This window comes from Phoxinus phoxinus, assembly GCF_949152265.1.
Source record: "Phoxinus phoxinus genome assembly, chromosome: 21".
NCBI classification, from domain to species: domain Eukaryota; kingdom Metazoa; phylum Chordata; class Actinopteri; order Cypriniformes; family Leuciscidae; genus Phoxinus; species Phoxinus phoxinus.
The window spans coordinates 26,507,121-26,523,879 of NC_136896.1; the positions used below are offsets into that span (position 1 = coordinate 26,507,121).

General features: G+C 35.0%; 2 protein-coding genes across 3 annotated transcripts in view; one reads left to right on the forward strand and one right to left on the reverse strand.

Moving 5' to 3' along the window:
- Positions 1-4,248, reverse strand: part of sgms1b (sphingomyelin synthase 1b) — a 30,616-nt gene extending 26,368 nt beyond the window's left edge. Inside the window, exon 1 of one of the 2 annotated variants that reach the window (XM_079594994.1) lies at positions 3,940-4,248. The gene's annotated coding sequence lies outside the window, so the exon portion shown is untranslated. Of the gene's footprint in view, positions 1-3,926 lie in introns of both variants that reach the window. The other variant, XM_079594993.1, reaches the window with a different exon arrangement.
- Positions 4,249-5,199: 951 nt separating this feature from the next.
- aarsd1 (alanyl-tRNA synthetase domain containing 1) lies at positions 5,200-16,182 on the forward strand. The gene is made up of 14 exons (XM_079594996.1): positions 5,200-5,240; positions 6,628-6,673; positions 8,722-8,850; positions 9,105-9,264; positions 10,074-10,131; positions 10,210-10,366; positions 11,315-11,431; positions 11,557-11,687; positions 11,766-11,832; positions 11,914-12,005; positions 12,818-12,872; positions 12,970-13,064; positions 14,737-14,904; positions 15,123-16,182. The coding sequence occupies exons 2-13, from the start codon at positions 6,635-6,637 to the stop codon at positions 14,873-14,875; spliced, it is 1,239 nt and encodes a 412-aa protein (XP_079451122.1). The 5' UTR covers positions 5,200-5,240; positions 6,628-6,634; the 3' UTR covers positions 14,876-14,904; positions 15,123-16,182.
- The last annotated feature ends 577 nt before the right edge of the window (positions 16,183-16,759 follow it).

Sequence of the window (16,759 nt, forward strand, 5' to 3'; positions counted from 1 at the left end):
CAGTTTGACTGTAAACCACAAAGTAGAGTTAGCCTATTGATCTGGCTGAGGAATTTCCTTCATGTAAAACGATCTCTAAGTATGCACACATTACTACAGGACTGATTTTCTTCCTATCTGAATTCCAAACACTTGTTTGCAAATGCTCGTCAGCTGTAAATCTTGTGATTTTACACACGACTAAATTAAAACTTTGAATGTATCTGGCTTAGTTTTAAATCAATTTTATTGTTAAATTATTGATATTATAACATCTAAAATTTGCATTGTATATCCAGTCTGCCACTGGTCAGTCAAAAGTCCCGCCCCCAACCCCAGACCATTGGTTAAGTCAATACTGCTGTGACAGCCACAAAGCATTGCATTTAGGAGAAATCAACCTGCAAATTTCTAGAATAGGAGAAAATGTATTTAGGATTATCAACTTTAACAAAATGTTATAATGCTCTAAAACAATCATTATTAGCACAATAGAATAAGTACAATAGACTGTGTTTTATTTATTTGTCTGATAATTACACTGGATGAATAAACAAAATTACAAACTAACTTAAGCTAGGACGTAAGCTAGGAAACAGGAAATAGATCCGTGAAAATGACTAAAAACGCTGTATTCTGCTGCCAGGCCAGTAGTTGGCGATGTCACTCTGTAAAGAAACACTTATATAGACTGAATATGTATTACGCACACGCTTGACGTCACCATTTTCACATATTAAGTTTCTGTAGTTTACATGGAGACGATAATGGTATCGTTTTCAAAACCTTGCACTTTAAATTCGGTTTAAAAATGTATTTATTTTTTGCGTTTTCAATCCCCCATAACCCAGATGTCGTGTAAATGAACAACCAAAACGAATAAAAAGTTTTGAGTTGAAAACGATGTTGTGTAAAGGGCCCCTGAAATATATATTTTTTTTTATTTATTTACAGCTTCTGTCAATATCATTTTTACAGTGCATACTGTAAGTGGAACTGCAACACACACAAACACATCAGTGTGTCAGCGGCAAACTATCCACAGCCACACTCGACAGCACTATGCTTTCCACAGTAAAAGTCTATATTAGGAGCACGTGTTTCCATACAGTGTCTCATATTTTCCATAAACAGCCTAGAGCTCTTGGTTGTGTCTTGTGTGACTTACCAAAGAGAGACCACACAGGAAACAAATATACCAGCATGTGAGCGGCAGCGAGCCTGAGGTGAAGAGCCACAAACTAATCTATCATTAAAGTGGATGGAAACAGCTAAACCATTTTTGATAAGGATCATCATTAGTTACCATTCAGATTTAAACTTGAGGTCAGATTATTTGTCTTGAATGTCACTCTTCTTAACTTAGTGTACTACAAGAAACAGCTTGATGCGAAGTTTAATAACTTTAAGCAGAGAAAACATTACATTTCATATGCAAAGTGGACATTTTCATATTTCAGTCAAGTCTCTAGCTGAAGCCTCTGGGACTGAGGCCCAGCTGCTGGCCTTGTCTTTCCAGTGACTTCCAGAGCACACACACCTGAGAGACATCCAATTACCCAGAGATCACCACGACTCCAGTCTTCCCACTAGCTAATAAATGTCTCCTGCTTAATCCTAATTACATTTAGTCATTAGTCATCCGAGAACGCCTGCACTGAAACCATCTACACAAATGCTGCATTATGTCAACCTAAAAAACCTGAAACACCCTTATCTTCTATGAAGCATATGGTTTCCAGGATATTCCAGTAAACAATAATGCAGCTAAATACACATTATATAATGTTATCAAAGGGGTAAACAACGTGATGCTCAGCCAGACCTATCAAATTATTTAAAACATTTTAAAATGCAAAAAAAAATTTTTTTATGATTATCTGGTAACACTCTACATTAGGGTTTCATTTATTAACTAGGGGTGTAACGATACCCTCACGTCACGATTCGATACATGCACATTCACAATACGATATTATTGCGATACTCCAAGACATATGGTAAAAGATTAACACAAAATGTACTGTTGATTAAAATGCTAAATCTGATATTACATGGTGGGTGTAAATAAATGGGCTTGGACTTGATGCTGGTAAACCAATGCACAGGACAATGGAGACACAATAATAAAAGTATTCATGATTCTGAAGCTGAAAATACTGAATTATTTTAGACAAATATGCTTGCACTGTCACTGACTAGATATATTTAAAATAATGTAGGCCACGTTTACTGGTAACATACGATATTTGGCATTACCAGGACCCACAAACAGTGCCCCATTGCATTATTATACATTTTATTCTCTCTCTCTCTCTCTCTCTCTCTCTCTCTAAATATATATATATATATATATATATATATAAGGGCTGTAAACGATTAATCGAAGCGTTTAATCGAATTCAAAATAAAAGTTTGTGTTTATATAATATATGTGTGTGTATGTATATGTATGTATATATTTAAGAAAAATAAATATAATATAAATCATATAAATCATATAAAAATATATATGCAGTATATAAATGCAAATATTTCTCAAATATATACATGCATGTGTGTGTATTTATATATACAAAATAATTATACACACATATATATTATGTAAACACAAACTTTTATTTTGGATTCGATTAATCGCGATTAATCGTTTACATATATAGCCTATATATATATATATATATTAGTAGTAGTTTAATGTAGTACTGCTGACACAAAAACTTTAATGTAGTAAAACTGACACAAATTTTTTTCTCACACAGTAGTTTTAATTTTGGGTGAACTATCCACGATACATATTGTAACACTCTCCACAATAGATATTATTGCATTTTTGTATTGTGATATATTGTGACATGATATACTGTACTGTTATGTTACACCCCTATTATTAACATTAACTAATACCATTTAATAAATTAACAATAAAAAAAAAATATATTTTTTTTTTTACAGAATTTATTAATCTAAGTTAATGTTATTTTATAAAGGTACTATTGTTCAGTTAATTCATGTTTGTTCATATTAACAAATATTTATGGAAAAAAAAGGTTTTTTTGTGTTAATTTCTAATACCTCATTGTAAACTTTTACCGATTAGCTTTGCCTTTTATTAAGCACTGAAAGCAATTTTTTAATAAAACCAATAATGTAATATATTATAAATACACTTAATGTTATGATGCCTAGACTCAATTGTAACATTTAAAAGGATTTCTTTAGACAAAATAGTATAATTGAATTTAAATATCGGCCACAATATTATCAGTTTCAACAAATCTGTGCATTCATCCTTCTACAGTAAACTTTTAAGTATGCTACTCATCATTAAATCAGATTTTGGGTTGAAAAGGTTAAAAAAACAACTGAAACCAATATGAAAATAATTACATTCACATTACTGAGATCTATATTACAGGGTTCCCGGTAAGACGATGACTTTTCCAGGCCAGGAGAAATCACAATTCCCTTACAGATTTCCCATCTACGATAGCAATGCATAGAAACCTGTAGCCAAGGCCTTACACTTCCAAAAGCTTTTGCTGTCAGAGTCCCTTTAGCCCTTTTAAGTACCTCAACAACAAAAAAAGAAGTCTAAATGCTATGCTAACATTGGCATCATGAGAAAGATTACAACCTTTCGAGATCACAACAATATCATCCTACTATTTGATAATAGCTACTACAACATAAATCAAACATTTCCACGTTATGCATACATGATGAAATCGCAACAGATGGAACAACAAAAACATTAAACCAACAGCTCTAGCATTCACCAGGGGGGGAAGCAACTGGAAGCATTCAGGTCAGCAGCAGAAAGTTGCGATGATCAACAGATGAAACATTGTAACCGCAAAGCGGTTCGAATGTTCCAGTTCAGACTGTTACATTCAAACGTGCTCGGCGAATACACTGGATAGATTGTAATGCAGCCGGAAACCTACCACGAAAGCTCACCTTCACAAACCCACAGGAGGAGGATGCGTGTGCTTTGAGAAGATTCATCAGGAGTAAGTCACAGTGAACGTCTTGAAGAGATCCGCTACTCTAGAGAGCTCGAGCTCGCTCGCTCACTCACTCACTCCACGCATGTCGGTTAGAGTTGAGTTGCATAGAAAAATCAGTTGGTGAAGTGTATTGAATTATTGGTAACAGAGGCACGTAGGTCTCCGATAGAGTTTTCGAGGATTTGTGCTCACTGACCTCCTGAAGGCGGGGCGAGAATGTGTTCGGGTGGGTGGGTGTGGGGGCAAAAAGGATGAGAATGGGAAAATCGAAGTCGTGCCATATTCATTTCACAGTTAATGGGCTGCATGTTGTCTGCAGTCGAATGCAATTATTGATTAGTTTGTTGATTGCTGAGAAAATTACTGTCATAAGCCGTGCCATTAAGTGACTTATTGCTTTATTCTTACTGATACGATTCCCTGAAATTTAGGATATTATATATCAAATACACATGGCAAGCATATATTGACGTATTAGTAGGTCTAAAGTAGTATGACGTTCGTATGCCGCATTTACAACACTCAGAATTATTTTCATTAAATACTTTAGAGTCGACTATGTAATTTGTGGTCAATTGCGCCACCTACTGGTCAAGAATGTGAGCGATAGACTATAAGTCTACATTGTGCATTTAAGTTTATCGACTGCTGTCAAATTAAGTGCCATTTGATTATTCATCTCTGTGAAGATTGTACATTTAGGCTACTAGTTTAAGAAAATAAATATTAAGAAGGGGCCATATATTTACCCCCATTTTTTTTTTTTCTTAAATAAAACACACGATCTACTTTCCAGCAATGGCAAATCATCATTTTTTTATTATTAAATTAATTATTTATGCATTTAACTTAACATCACACAAATATTGAAGTAGCTTTATGGCAAAATGCCTTACAATGATACAAGATTAGGTTACATGATGTATAGATTCACAGATGCACACATACACGTTTACAGAAATAAATAAACAACATGGGAAAAACTTTAAACCTAGATGTTTGATCAAAATACTTTTATTTTGGAAACAGTGGCTGTGGGCAAAAAGTCACAAGATTATATTTATTTATATAATTTATATTTAATATATATATAATATATATAATAAATTATATGTATATACAGAAAGAAATAAACTACATGGGGAAAAAAGAAAGTAAAAACAATGTTTACTCAAGAGACTTTTATTTTGAAAAATGGGCTGTGTTTGAGCTTTTGGTGGCGACTGTAGATCACTTGTGCTTTCGTTTGCTGAAATCCATGGCAACACCAATTAAAGCAATACAGGTAGAGTTAGGAGAAGTACCATCAGATCTGAGAAGAGAGAAACTCATGCTTACATATTGGAGTCGCTTAAAGGGATGTGGGAATGGAAACCATGCAAAGAGTATTATTCAGGAATGTTGGGAGTATAGTTCTTTTAAAGGTAATGGCTTTGGATGGGTAACCAAAGCAAAATCGGAGGAATATGGAATAAATAATATTTGGATTAATTCACCTACACCTATTAGTAATATCCCTATATGGTTGTTTCCAAAAACTGAGATAGATTTAAATATATTGGAACTTAAAAATGAATGGGAAGAGAGTCGGAAAGGGTACCTGGCAAGTCAATATATTAGGAACAAATATTACAGCTACTTAGATGTGTATACAGACGGATCTAAAGATGAAGAGGATAAGGTAGGAATAGGAGTGTATATACCAACAATGCACTTAAGTATTGGGAAAAGATTACCTGATCAGTCTTCAGTATATACGGCAGAGATGATGGCAGTTATTATAGGATTGCAGTGGGTTGAGGAAGTTAAACCAGATAGAGTGATATGTTGTGTAGATTCTATATCAGTGCTTTATAGTATTCAAAATATGAAATCTAATAGAGAAGATTTAATGCTAGAAATTCAACAAAGTTTATATAGATTACGGAGACTACAAATAGATGTGAGATTCTGCTGGGTACCTGCTCATATAGGTATAAAAGGGAATGAGGGAGCAGACAAAATTGCAAAAAGATCAACAAGGATAAACGATATCATAAGTATACCCCTTGGAAAAGGTGAGGTTAAGGCAATAATTAAAAAAGAAATGATGAAGAAATGGCAGGGTAGGTGGGATGTGGATAAATGTGGAAGGAATTATTACAGATTGCAAAAATCTGTTAATGCACAGGGTGTAATTAGAAATAATAGAAGAGAAGAGTGCGTTTTAACCAGACTGAGGTTTGATCACACAGGGTTAAATAAAACAATGTTTTTAATAGGCAAAAGTCAAACAGAGGACTGTTATGATTGTTGGTCAAAAGAAGATGTTGAACATGTACTACTACGCTGTAGGAAATACAGGGAGGAGAGAATGAGTCTAAATTTAAAAATAAGACAGGCAGGAAGAGAATGGAATCTTGAAGGTTTGATAGGAACAGTAGGAGATGGGGTTAATGATACTCAGGAAGCAGTGGTACAATATCTTAAAAATATAGGGATATATAGTAGGATTTAGTTTTTTTTTTTTTTTTTTTTTTTTTTTAATGATATAGTTACAATGTAGCTCATGTTACATACTCCTGTACAGTAGGTGGCGGTATGCACCTTATAGTCATGGTTGCAATCTGCCATTAATCGAAAAGAAGAAGAAGAAGAAGAAATCCATGGCTTTTCAGTGTCAGAGGGACAGTTATTTGCAGGAGGTATGTGGCTTTTTCAGATTTTAACCCTTCAAAGTCGACTGACGCTCTAGAGCGTCAAAGTGCGCACCCCTGACATATCTATTAATAACTTTGGAATGGATTAAGGTATTAACTTACTTTTTTTTTTATGAAAAAGCTGACATTCGTCTGCATAGACAGTGTTGACTTTCGCGAATGATAAGCCTTCCGTATTTTAGTGCAAATCTATAGCATTTTACCGCAAAACAAGGAAATTGTACTTTATTCTATCTAATGATATAAAATGCTGTTGGTGTGTGTGAACCAATCACAGATCTGTGTGTGAACCAATCACAGACCAAAAACAAAAAATGACGTTGTCAGATGGGCCAGGAACGTAAAAAAGGGGAGGGGTTTGAAATCAATTCCACCTGTGATAGCCGGATTGTTTGCTGACGCAACTTTTTTATACACGGTCTTTGGACGCGCACATTTGGAGATATATCAGATACGCTTATTTGTACTTGGCAAGATTATTTTCAAAGAAAACATGGCACAACGAAGATTCTCTGCCGAGCAAGTTGCTGAAATGCTTTTTGCCGACAGCGATGAGAGTGAGAATGGATCTGATCCAGATCGGTTTGATTCGGAGGAAGAGGATCAAATCTTGGACGGAATCGATCCATTTGAGGAGTAAGTATTATGAATGCTATATTGCTGATAATATATTGTCTAATAGCCTATATATTGTATCGTTTTTTTAGTAGAATTATTTTATTTTAGCTTTTCAGAAATAACGGAGCAGTAATCAAATAATGAGTGCCATCAAATAATGTGTGCGTTTTGGCCGCATGTAACGTAAGTCCATCTTCATTTATAAGCTATTTCGTTTACTTTGCTTGTCTATTTTATTGTAATGTTTTTTAGGGAAATTTTATTGTAGTTTTTCAGAAATAATGGTGCAGTAAGCCTTATCTAAGGCCTGTACTATTTGTCTACATGGGAGGGGGTTTGGTTGGTTTAGACATTGTATTTACTCTGTGCATTTTATTGTAATGTTTTTTAGGTAAAATTTTATTGTAGCTTTTTAGAAATAATGGTGCAGTAAGCCTTATCTAAGGCCTGTACTATGTGTCTACATGGGAGGGGGTTTGGTTGGTTTAGACATTGTATTTACTCTGTGCATATAATACTATGATGAAGGCTCCAGTAATAATTTTGTAGTTAGAAGTCCTATGACTTGGATGTAAAAAATGCACACATGATGATGACTAGCTAATCTTTATTTCATTATAAGAAAGGCTGTACAACTTTTGATATGTGGTAATCTAAACTAATGACAAAATCTGTGTGTTTTAGTCTAAATCCGGAAACCACAGAGCAGCCGAGTACATCTGCTGAACCCAGGACCCCGACCGCTCGCCCTTTTCCACCCAGCACCGCTTAGGCCTATATTTTTATACCAATATTTTTTTTCACCCAATTTTTTTTGCAGGTGTTCTAAAGCCTTTGAGGAATAAATATTTGTTGTAAAATCCTTTATTAATTTATTTTTTATATTTTTATATAATAAAAACAAAAATATTTAACTTCTGTTTTTGTATTCCTTGATGATATATCACATTAGAACACATACAAGTGTCTCAAGAAGTGTGTTGTCAATGCATCCACATTGTAGCTGAGAATCTATAGAATCCAGAAATATGTCTCTCTTCACTCTGCTATGAATATTGACCATTCCAGAAGCCAAAATGTCAACATAGTGCCAGGCGGACTTAAAACCCCATAGACTTTGAAGGGTTAAGACATTTGTATCGTCAGAGCAGTGTTTGAAGGGCATTAATTACCTGAATGTGTGAACACAGTGTTTTTAATGACAGCACATGTCTAGCAGTGACAGCTGCAGAGATTGTACTTATCTGCATACAGTTCATGTATAATTATTGCACATGTTGATTTGATATTAATCAAGAGTGTATGTTTAATATTGTGTAAAAATGCATTTGTCACTTCAGGAATATTTAGGTCAGCTACATACATTCAAACCAAAAAGTCAATGTCCTTTTTGTTTGTCCACTTGCCTTTTACAGTTTGACACGTCTGTCGTGTCTTGCGTGCCTGCAGAACTAAAACTAGAGAATAATGGGAAAAAGGAAAAGCTGAAGGGTTTTAATGTGAATCTGAAAGACACTATTCTGTTTCCAGAGGGTGGAGGACAGGTAAGGACTCTTTCTCTAATGTCAAGCTATAGATAGATAGAAAATAGTTTGATTACATCCAACAGACATGATTTCATACAGCTTTATTATTGTAATAATGTTATGTGGAAATTTGCCACATGATTAATATACATTCAACTGATGAGGTATTTTTTTGAGTGCTGGTAACTAGACACAATGTTTGAACAATCCCTAAATATATATTTGTATAGCATGAGCTTGATTCGAGATTGATGTATTTTCTTTATTCCCAGCCTGATGATCATGGGACGGTCGGAGGTGTCCCGGTCCTGCGTGTGGTGAGACAGGGTCCTGAGGCTGTGCATTTCATCAGCTCTGCCCTGGAGGAGGGTCAGGAGGTCCACATCAAACTGGACTGGCAGCGACGGTTTGACCACATGCAGCAGCATTCGGGTGAGGAAGGAAGGAATGTGTTTGGGAGGACCAAAACCTGACTTATGAAATATATTAATAGTGGAAAAGATTATTGAACAGGTTATTTAGACAAAATATAAAATTTTAAAAAACATTTGCTAGCTTTTATGGGTTATATACTATGTGATGTAGGAGAATATAAATCTCATATGAAGCTTGAAGAGGGAAAAAACACCTCAGTTGTATTCATAAAAATACGCAATTTGGTGCAATTGCTAATATTCATTTCATATGGTGAAATTCTGGTAGCTTGTAATATAGAAATAGCAGACTACTTGCATAAAATGCATGTAAAAATTTAAGTTGTAACTATTTCCCAATAATACAGTATGTCTTAGTAAGATTATATTTAAATAAGGAATAAGTTCCTCAATAGCCTGATAGATCATATTTGATACTCACATTTCAACATGATTTTTCTAAAAGATTATGTATGGAGAATTAAGTTAACCCAAGTGGCTTCAGTCCAGTAAGTGTTAATCTAGAAATATTACTAACAATATAAAAGCTATTCTTTTAGTTACATTCACAATTCACAATTTCAAAGCAAAACAACACATGTACCATGATCTAAAGGGGGACGTTTAGAATGTTTTTAATTAAACTAAAAGACCTTAAATATGCTAAAAAAGTACAAAATCATTAGATTGTACAACCATTACAATCCATGTTGATAATTTAGAGGCCTTAGAAATTTGTGTATCAAATAATTATGATACAATAGGATTTATAGAATTAAATAAAGCTCAAACTGACTTTATCTCATGCATATTGTCTTTTTTTTAAAGGTCAGCACTTGATCACCGCTTTGGCTGAGACTATGTTTGGATACAAAACTACCTCTTGGTAAGAGCTTTAGTAGGATATATTAAATGATAAATTAGATTATCAAATGTTAAAGCATGCTGGTTATGAAAAATACAGGGAGTTGGGACGTCAGCGGAGCAGCATAGAGCTGGACACAGCCTCGGTGAAGCCCGGAGAAATGGAGGCTTTGGAGGCTGCTGTGAATGAGAAAATTCGCGCACACATTCCAGTCACTGTCAACCTTCTGTCCATTGATGATCCAGCTGTGGAGAAGGCATGTGTGCATCTTCACAAATCTACTTTTAGTCTTTATTAGAAAGCTCAAATACTACATTTACCTAAGCAGGTATGTAAGAATACAAGTCAAATCTAATCGGGCTTTAAAACGGCAGATATCTTCTGATTCCCAACAGAACATGTTACATTATACACTGTAAGTTGTAGAGCCCAAAGTCATGTGAATATATATATATATATATATATATATATATATAGAATACAGAATGACTTAATTATCTTCAGTATTTCAATGAATAATTTTCAGTAATTCAATCACACCATAGCATGCCTGCCTGCCCCCAAAAAAGTCACTGTTTGGATTTAAACAGGCAAATGCTTAAGCGTCAATGATTTGATCTTTATTGCAGTGATGATTATGTTTTTTAGCATGTTATATGGTGTGTCTTCCTAAATGGTTGTTTAAGAAATGAAAAGCTACACACTCGATCAATTATGGTTAGAAAAACTGTTGCCAAACATATAACATGGTAGAAACATAGTAATCACTGCAATAATGATCCAATCATTGACTCTTAAGCGTTTGATTTAAGCATTAAGCATTAAATCCAAAAAGTGACTTATTTTTTTGGACAGGCAGTGAATTATCTGTCATATTCAAAACTTAAAACTATAATATGCACTAGTTCGAAAGTTTGGGCTTGGTAAGATTTTTTATATTTTTGAAAGAAGTCTCTCATGCTCACATGCTCATTTATTTGATAAAAAAAAATACAATATGCTGATTTGGTGCTCAAGATGCATTGCTTATTATCAATGTTGAAAACAGTTGTGCTGCTTAATAGTTTAGTGAAAACCATGATACAGTTTTTTCATGATTCTTTGATGAATAGAACATAAAAAAAACAGCATTCATTTGAAATATAAACCTTTCATAACATTATAAATGTCTTTACTGTCACATTTAAATAACTTTTTTTAACAGGTAAGAAGCCGTGGTCTTCCTGACGACCTTGCTGGACCCATCAGGATCATTGACATTGAGGGCGTAGATGCCAACATGTGCTGTGGGACTCATGTGTCCAACCTCAGTCACCTACAGGTCAGACCTTATGTCCTTGTCTAGCACAGGTCTCCCAACTTAACCTGTCAGCGATAGTCTTAGTATATTATTCAGTGATGTTCTGCTGTTTAATCACTCAAAAATTGTTTTTACATGCTCATTAGATTATAAAGATTTTGGGGACTGAAAAAGGGAAGAAGAACAAAACCAATCTGATTTTCATGGTGGGCAACAGAGTGCTAAAGTATGCTGAGAAGAGTTACAACATTGAGAAATCTCTGACCGGCCTCCTCAAGTGAGTTATTCTCCTTTGAATCAGGTGACATGTCTGCTTCTCCTCGACAAACTAACGTTTGTTCGTGTGGTCTATTAGGACAGGGGCTGATGAGCATGTTGATGCCGTGGACAAGCTACAAAAGACGGTCAAACGTCTTCAGAAGGTAAGCTACTGTAGAACAAGTCAACGATTAATTTTTCACTTTAACAAATATTAATCATTACCCTGTGTGTTCCTGTGACAGAGTAATCTTACTATCCTGAGGGATATGGCTGTTCTGATCGGCCAGAACTTCAAAAACAAACCGGACAGAGAAAACTTCTTCACCTTACACAAGTGCGTGCTTAACATCTGTTAAAGTCTTATATCTGAGTGAAACAGCTTCTCGAACAAGATCAAATGTACGGCGGGGCTTGATTTTGTCCATCGGATATGGATTGGATCAACGGATGGTTGTGGTTTGCTATTGGACGATTGTGTTCCTAGTCCCTGCTAGAAAGTTATTTTGATTAAAGATTACAAGGATATGTCCAAAAAGAAATAATTTATAATACAGCTGCAATATTAAATAATTAATCAATTTCTGGGTATGTTTACACGACAACGATGTGCTAAAAACGGAAACATTTTTCCTTTGTGTTTTTCACGTACAGACGACAACTTTGTCAAAACGAAAACAACTAAAAACGCTGTATTCTGCTGCCAGGCCAGTAGTTGGCGATGTCACGTTGTAAAGAAACACTACGTGCATATAAACTGAACACATAGTGCGTGTGCATGACGTCATCGCTTTCACAAATTCAGATTTTTGTAGTTTACATGGAGACAATAATGGCATCGTTTTCAAAAACGTGGGTTTTCAAGTCCCCAAAACGCCGTTGTCATATAAATAATTGGCCAAAACGCACAAAAAGTTTTCCGTTTTTAGTGGAAACCCGTGTCTTGTAAACGGCACCTTGATTTCATGGTGACTTTAAAGGTTTATAAGGGAATTAAATCAGCAATAAATGCCGTTCTCAACCCATTCTACTTCCATGACCTGATGTAATTCCAGAAAAAACAAGATATTCAACATGAAAATATTAGGACAACATTGAAAATGTCAGTCCATTTATCACCTTTTCTGCCTTTTGGTGATATTTTCACAGCAAAGATGGTGATAATGAGTTCATGAACATCATCGCAAATGAAATTGGATTTCAGGTGAACCACATCTTTTATCCCTGGAATAGATGTGCAGTATGTGCAGTGTTATTCACAGATTCTGGAGATTGACACGTCCATTTCTGTGCTTGTGTAGGACACAGTGATCTTCCTGACCGTGGGTGAGGAGAAGGGTGCAGGACTGTTCCTGCTCGCAGGGCCTGAGAATATCGTCACTGAAGTGGGACCTCGGTAAGACCAATATTAATTTAAGTCTTTTCGTACTGGCAATTAGTTTTTAACCCTGTTAAAGGGATAGTTCACGCAAAAATGAAAATTCTGTTAATAATTACGTTCCACACCCATAAGACTTTTGTTCATTTTCGGAACACAAATGAAGTTCGTTTTGATTAAATCTGAGAGATTTCTGTCTCTCCATTGACAGCTACGCAACTACCACTTTGACGCTTCAAAAAGTTCATAAAGAGATCGTAAAACTAATCCATATGAATTTTCTGAAGAGACTCAATCGCTTTATATCATGAACAGATTGCATTTTGGCTTTTATTCACGTATAAACATTCATCAACACACACATCAGTTGTGGCAAACAGAAGCTCAAGCATGTTCGCTTCACGTGCGACAGCCAATGAGGTTCATTGTCGTGTTACGCAGCACGTTTGAGCTTCAGCAAGAACCAATGAGGTTTGTTCTCGAGCGTCAAGCAAGTTCAGTTGAGTTTCTGTTTATGTTCGCTGATCAATGGAGGGACAGAAATCTCTCATATTTCATCAAAAAAATCTTAATTTGTGTTCCAAAGATGAATGAAAGTCTCACGGGTTTGGAACGACATGAGGGTGAGTAATTACCGGTAATGACAGAATTTTTAATGAAATAATAGTCAGGAAAATATCTTCTTTTTTTTCTAAAAATGGACCAATTTTTATTTAGATCAACTTTTAGACAAAAAAAAATGCTAATGTGGTTTTATTGAGCATCATATTTGATCCATCAGGCTTCATATACTATTGTGAGAATATGGAGCTTACACACGAGAAGGAAAAAAATATGAATTTTATGCAATAAATGATTTTTGCCAATATTTAAAGTTTATGGCAAAAACGTAAGAGTATAACAGACTACTTGAATAAAATGCATATAATGCATATAAAATGCAATGTCGTCACTTTATATCTCCCAGTAATATGGTATTAAGATGATATTAAAATGCTTAGATTTATGACCAAAGCTATTTAGCTTTTATTGTGAAACCAAAAGATATAATGCAATGCATTACAAAGATAATTACGAGATGAACAAATAAATGTTCTTCAAAAGCCTGAATCATGTTTTATTATTAAAAAATGATTCTTATGTTTACTTCAGAAATCAGTAAAGAGATCACATCAAAAGCACGTGTACTACGATTATTCTAAAAGGCTGTTTACTTAAAATATAAACTATCAGTCAGACAACAGATTCGATGTAGTCGATTGTGTACAAGGGTTTTCAGCTACATTTTTATGATGTTAATAATTTAGAGGCCTTAGAAAGAGTGGCAACTTAACCTGGCAGAGGACCGCCCACTTGTGACTACCATATCTTAAATACTTGATGCCACAATAATAGAAAATAATTCAAATTACAGTCACTGTAAGCAGTTGTGCTTGAAACATGCACCACATTTACAGACAAAACTCAGCGGGGAACAAAAAAAATCAGCGTTTACCATTCTTCCGTCTTATTTACTGTCTACAACTTGTGTTGCTTCTGCTAATCTTATCCCTTAGCTTCAGAAGTATTTACACTCCCTGTAATAAATCAAATTGAATTGTTGCATGCAGAATTGTGTTGTGTAGTGATGCTTCCAGTAGGTGCCGCTCTTCTGAATGAAATGCTCCCCTGTTGGTGTCATGATGTGTAGGGTGTCCGAGCTGCTGCAGGGTAAAGGAGCTGGAAAAGCTGGACGTTACCAGGGTAAAGCCAACAGTCTGGTGAAGAGGGCAGAGGCTGAGTCCTTGTTGCGGGAGCATAGCTGCAAACTCACCGCAGGAGAGGAGTAACACAACCGCAGACACATGCTGACACACAGGTGCGTTGATGACGATCCAGACTGATCATGATGCATGTGCATCAAGCGCATCAAAACTAGAGAGTGCATGGAAGCACACAATGCGTCTCAAAACTTCATTTTACACCTTTAGTTGATAGATGCTCCATTTCTACAGAAGTGTCAGTCACGTTCAGTTTGTGTTAGGTTCTTGGACTTTCTGTTTTGTTTACGTTCATCATGTGTGTTTCTTGTTCTAGTTTCCCGCCACGCATCAGTCACCATGGACACCACCACCAATCATCACAGCTGTTCGTCATTGACTCATCATCACTGTGTATTTAAGTTCTTCATTGTGCTCACTTCAGTGTCCGGTATTGTTCGTTACATTTTTACATGCTGTCCCGGATGTTGGCTGCATGTCTAATAAACCTTGTGATGTATACTCATCATCTTCATCACTTTGTACAGTAAGTACTCCAGCCAATTAATTTTTCCTGTCCATCCAAAGTAATTTATATTTCTTTCTCCCCTCCCCCTTTTTGTTGGTTAACGTTTTTTTGTCTCAGGCCAATGATAGATTGGTGTATCATTGTCTCAGAAATAATGATCTTATACATAAAAGCCATTATGTATAATGCATTATAAAAGTATTCATAATGTGTTATAATGCATTATATTTTTTCATGAATAATTGTAACCAGAGTTATAATGCATTACAATATTTGCAGATTCCTTGTTACATGTGAAACTGGTTGTTTGTCATGTGTTTTAATGCATTATATTTTCTAAAGGCGTAACATAAGTATTATAATTTATTATAACTCTGGTTAACAATGCATTAAAAGGTGCATTATATACAAAGCATAATTAATGGATTAAAATACTTTTATAATGCATTTTATATATATCGGTGTGTGTATATATATATATATATATATATATATATATATATATATATATATATATATATATATATATATATATGGCTTTACGTAAAGTGACACCGAAATAATTTTAAGGCTACTAACGTGTAAAGTTTTTTCATGTTAAATAGTTTCAGTTATTTCAGTTTAAATAGCCTGTGCAAGTTTAGTTTTTATACTAATTGATTTTTATTCAAAATAAAGTAGGAAACTAAATGATACTGTTAAGCTTACAGCTGATTTAGAGAGAGTGTAAATTGGAGTCCTACTGTATCTATGAGGGGGGTTTTTTATGCAAGTAATACACACCCTTCGGAAATTACCATATTGCTCATGATTTGTTGATTATTTGTCAGCTGTTTGACTGGTTCTTAATAAAGATTGACAGAAAATACTGAATTAAATGTATCACGTTTTATTGTGGGAAGGATATGAATAATATTAGGACAGCAGCTCTAATCTAAATACACTGCGTTAAATCATTGGGTTGCATTAAATAATGTGCTATTCTCCCAGTCTTCAGAAGATGATATGATGACAGAATTATTATTTGTGTGTGAATTATCCCTTTAAAGTCACAAAATAGGGATGGGAAATCAGTGTGTACATTTAGGCTCTTACACCTGGTATTAAGGTGCATTTTGATCGATCTGATCACAAGTGGATGATGCTAAATATGGGTATAAATGGGGTCAAATATGTTTTGAGCTTGTCCACTATCAACCACTTCAGAGGTAGACGAAAACTCATTCGAGCGGATTGCTTTCGTAGTGTGAACGCTCATGTGGTCGAATGCGTTCCAACAGCCACAAAAGACTCCATACTTAATCGGAAACATTATGGAAAGCCAGACGGGATTTAAACTTTGTCGGCTGAAGACCCGAGTTTGGTTTGAAGATGAAACACACCAAGCACAGTGTTCTCTCCATTCCTGATTTCTAACACACACTCACAGCGTTCGGCTGGTCTTG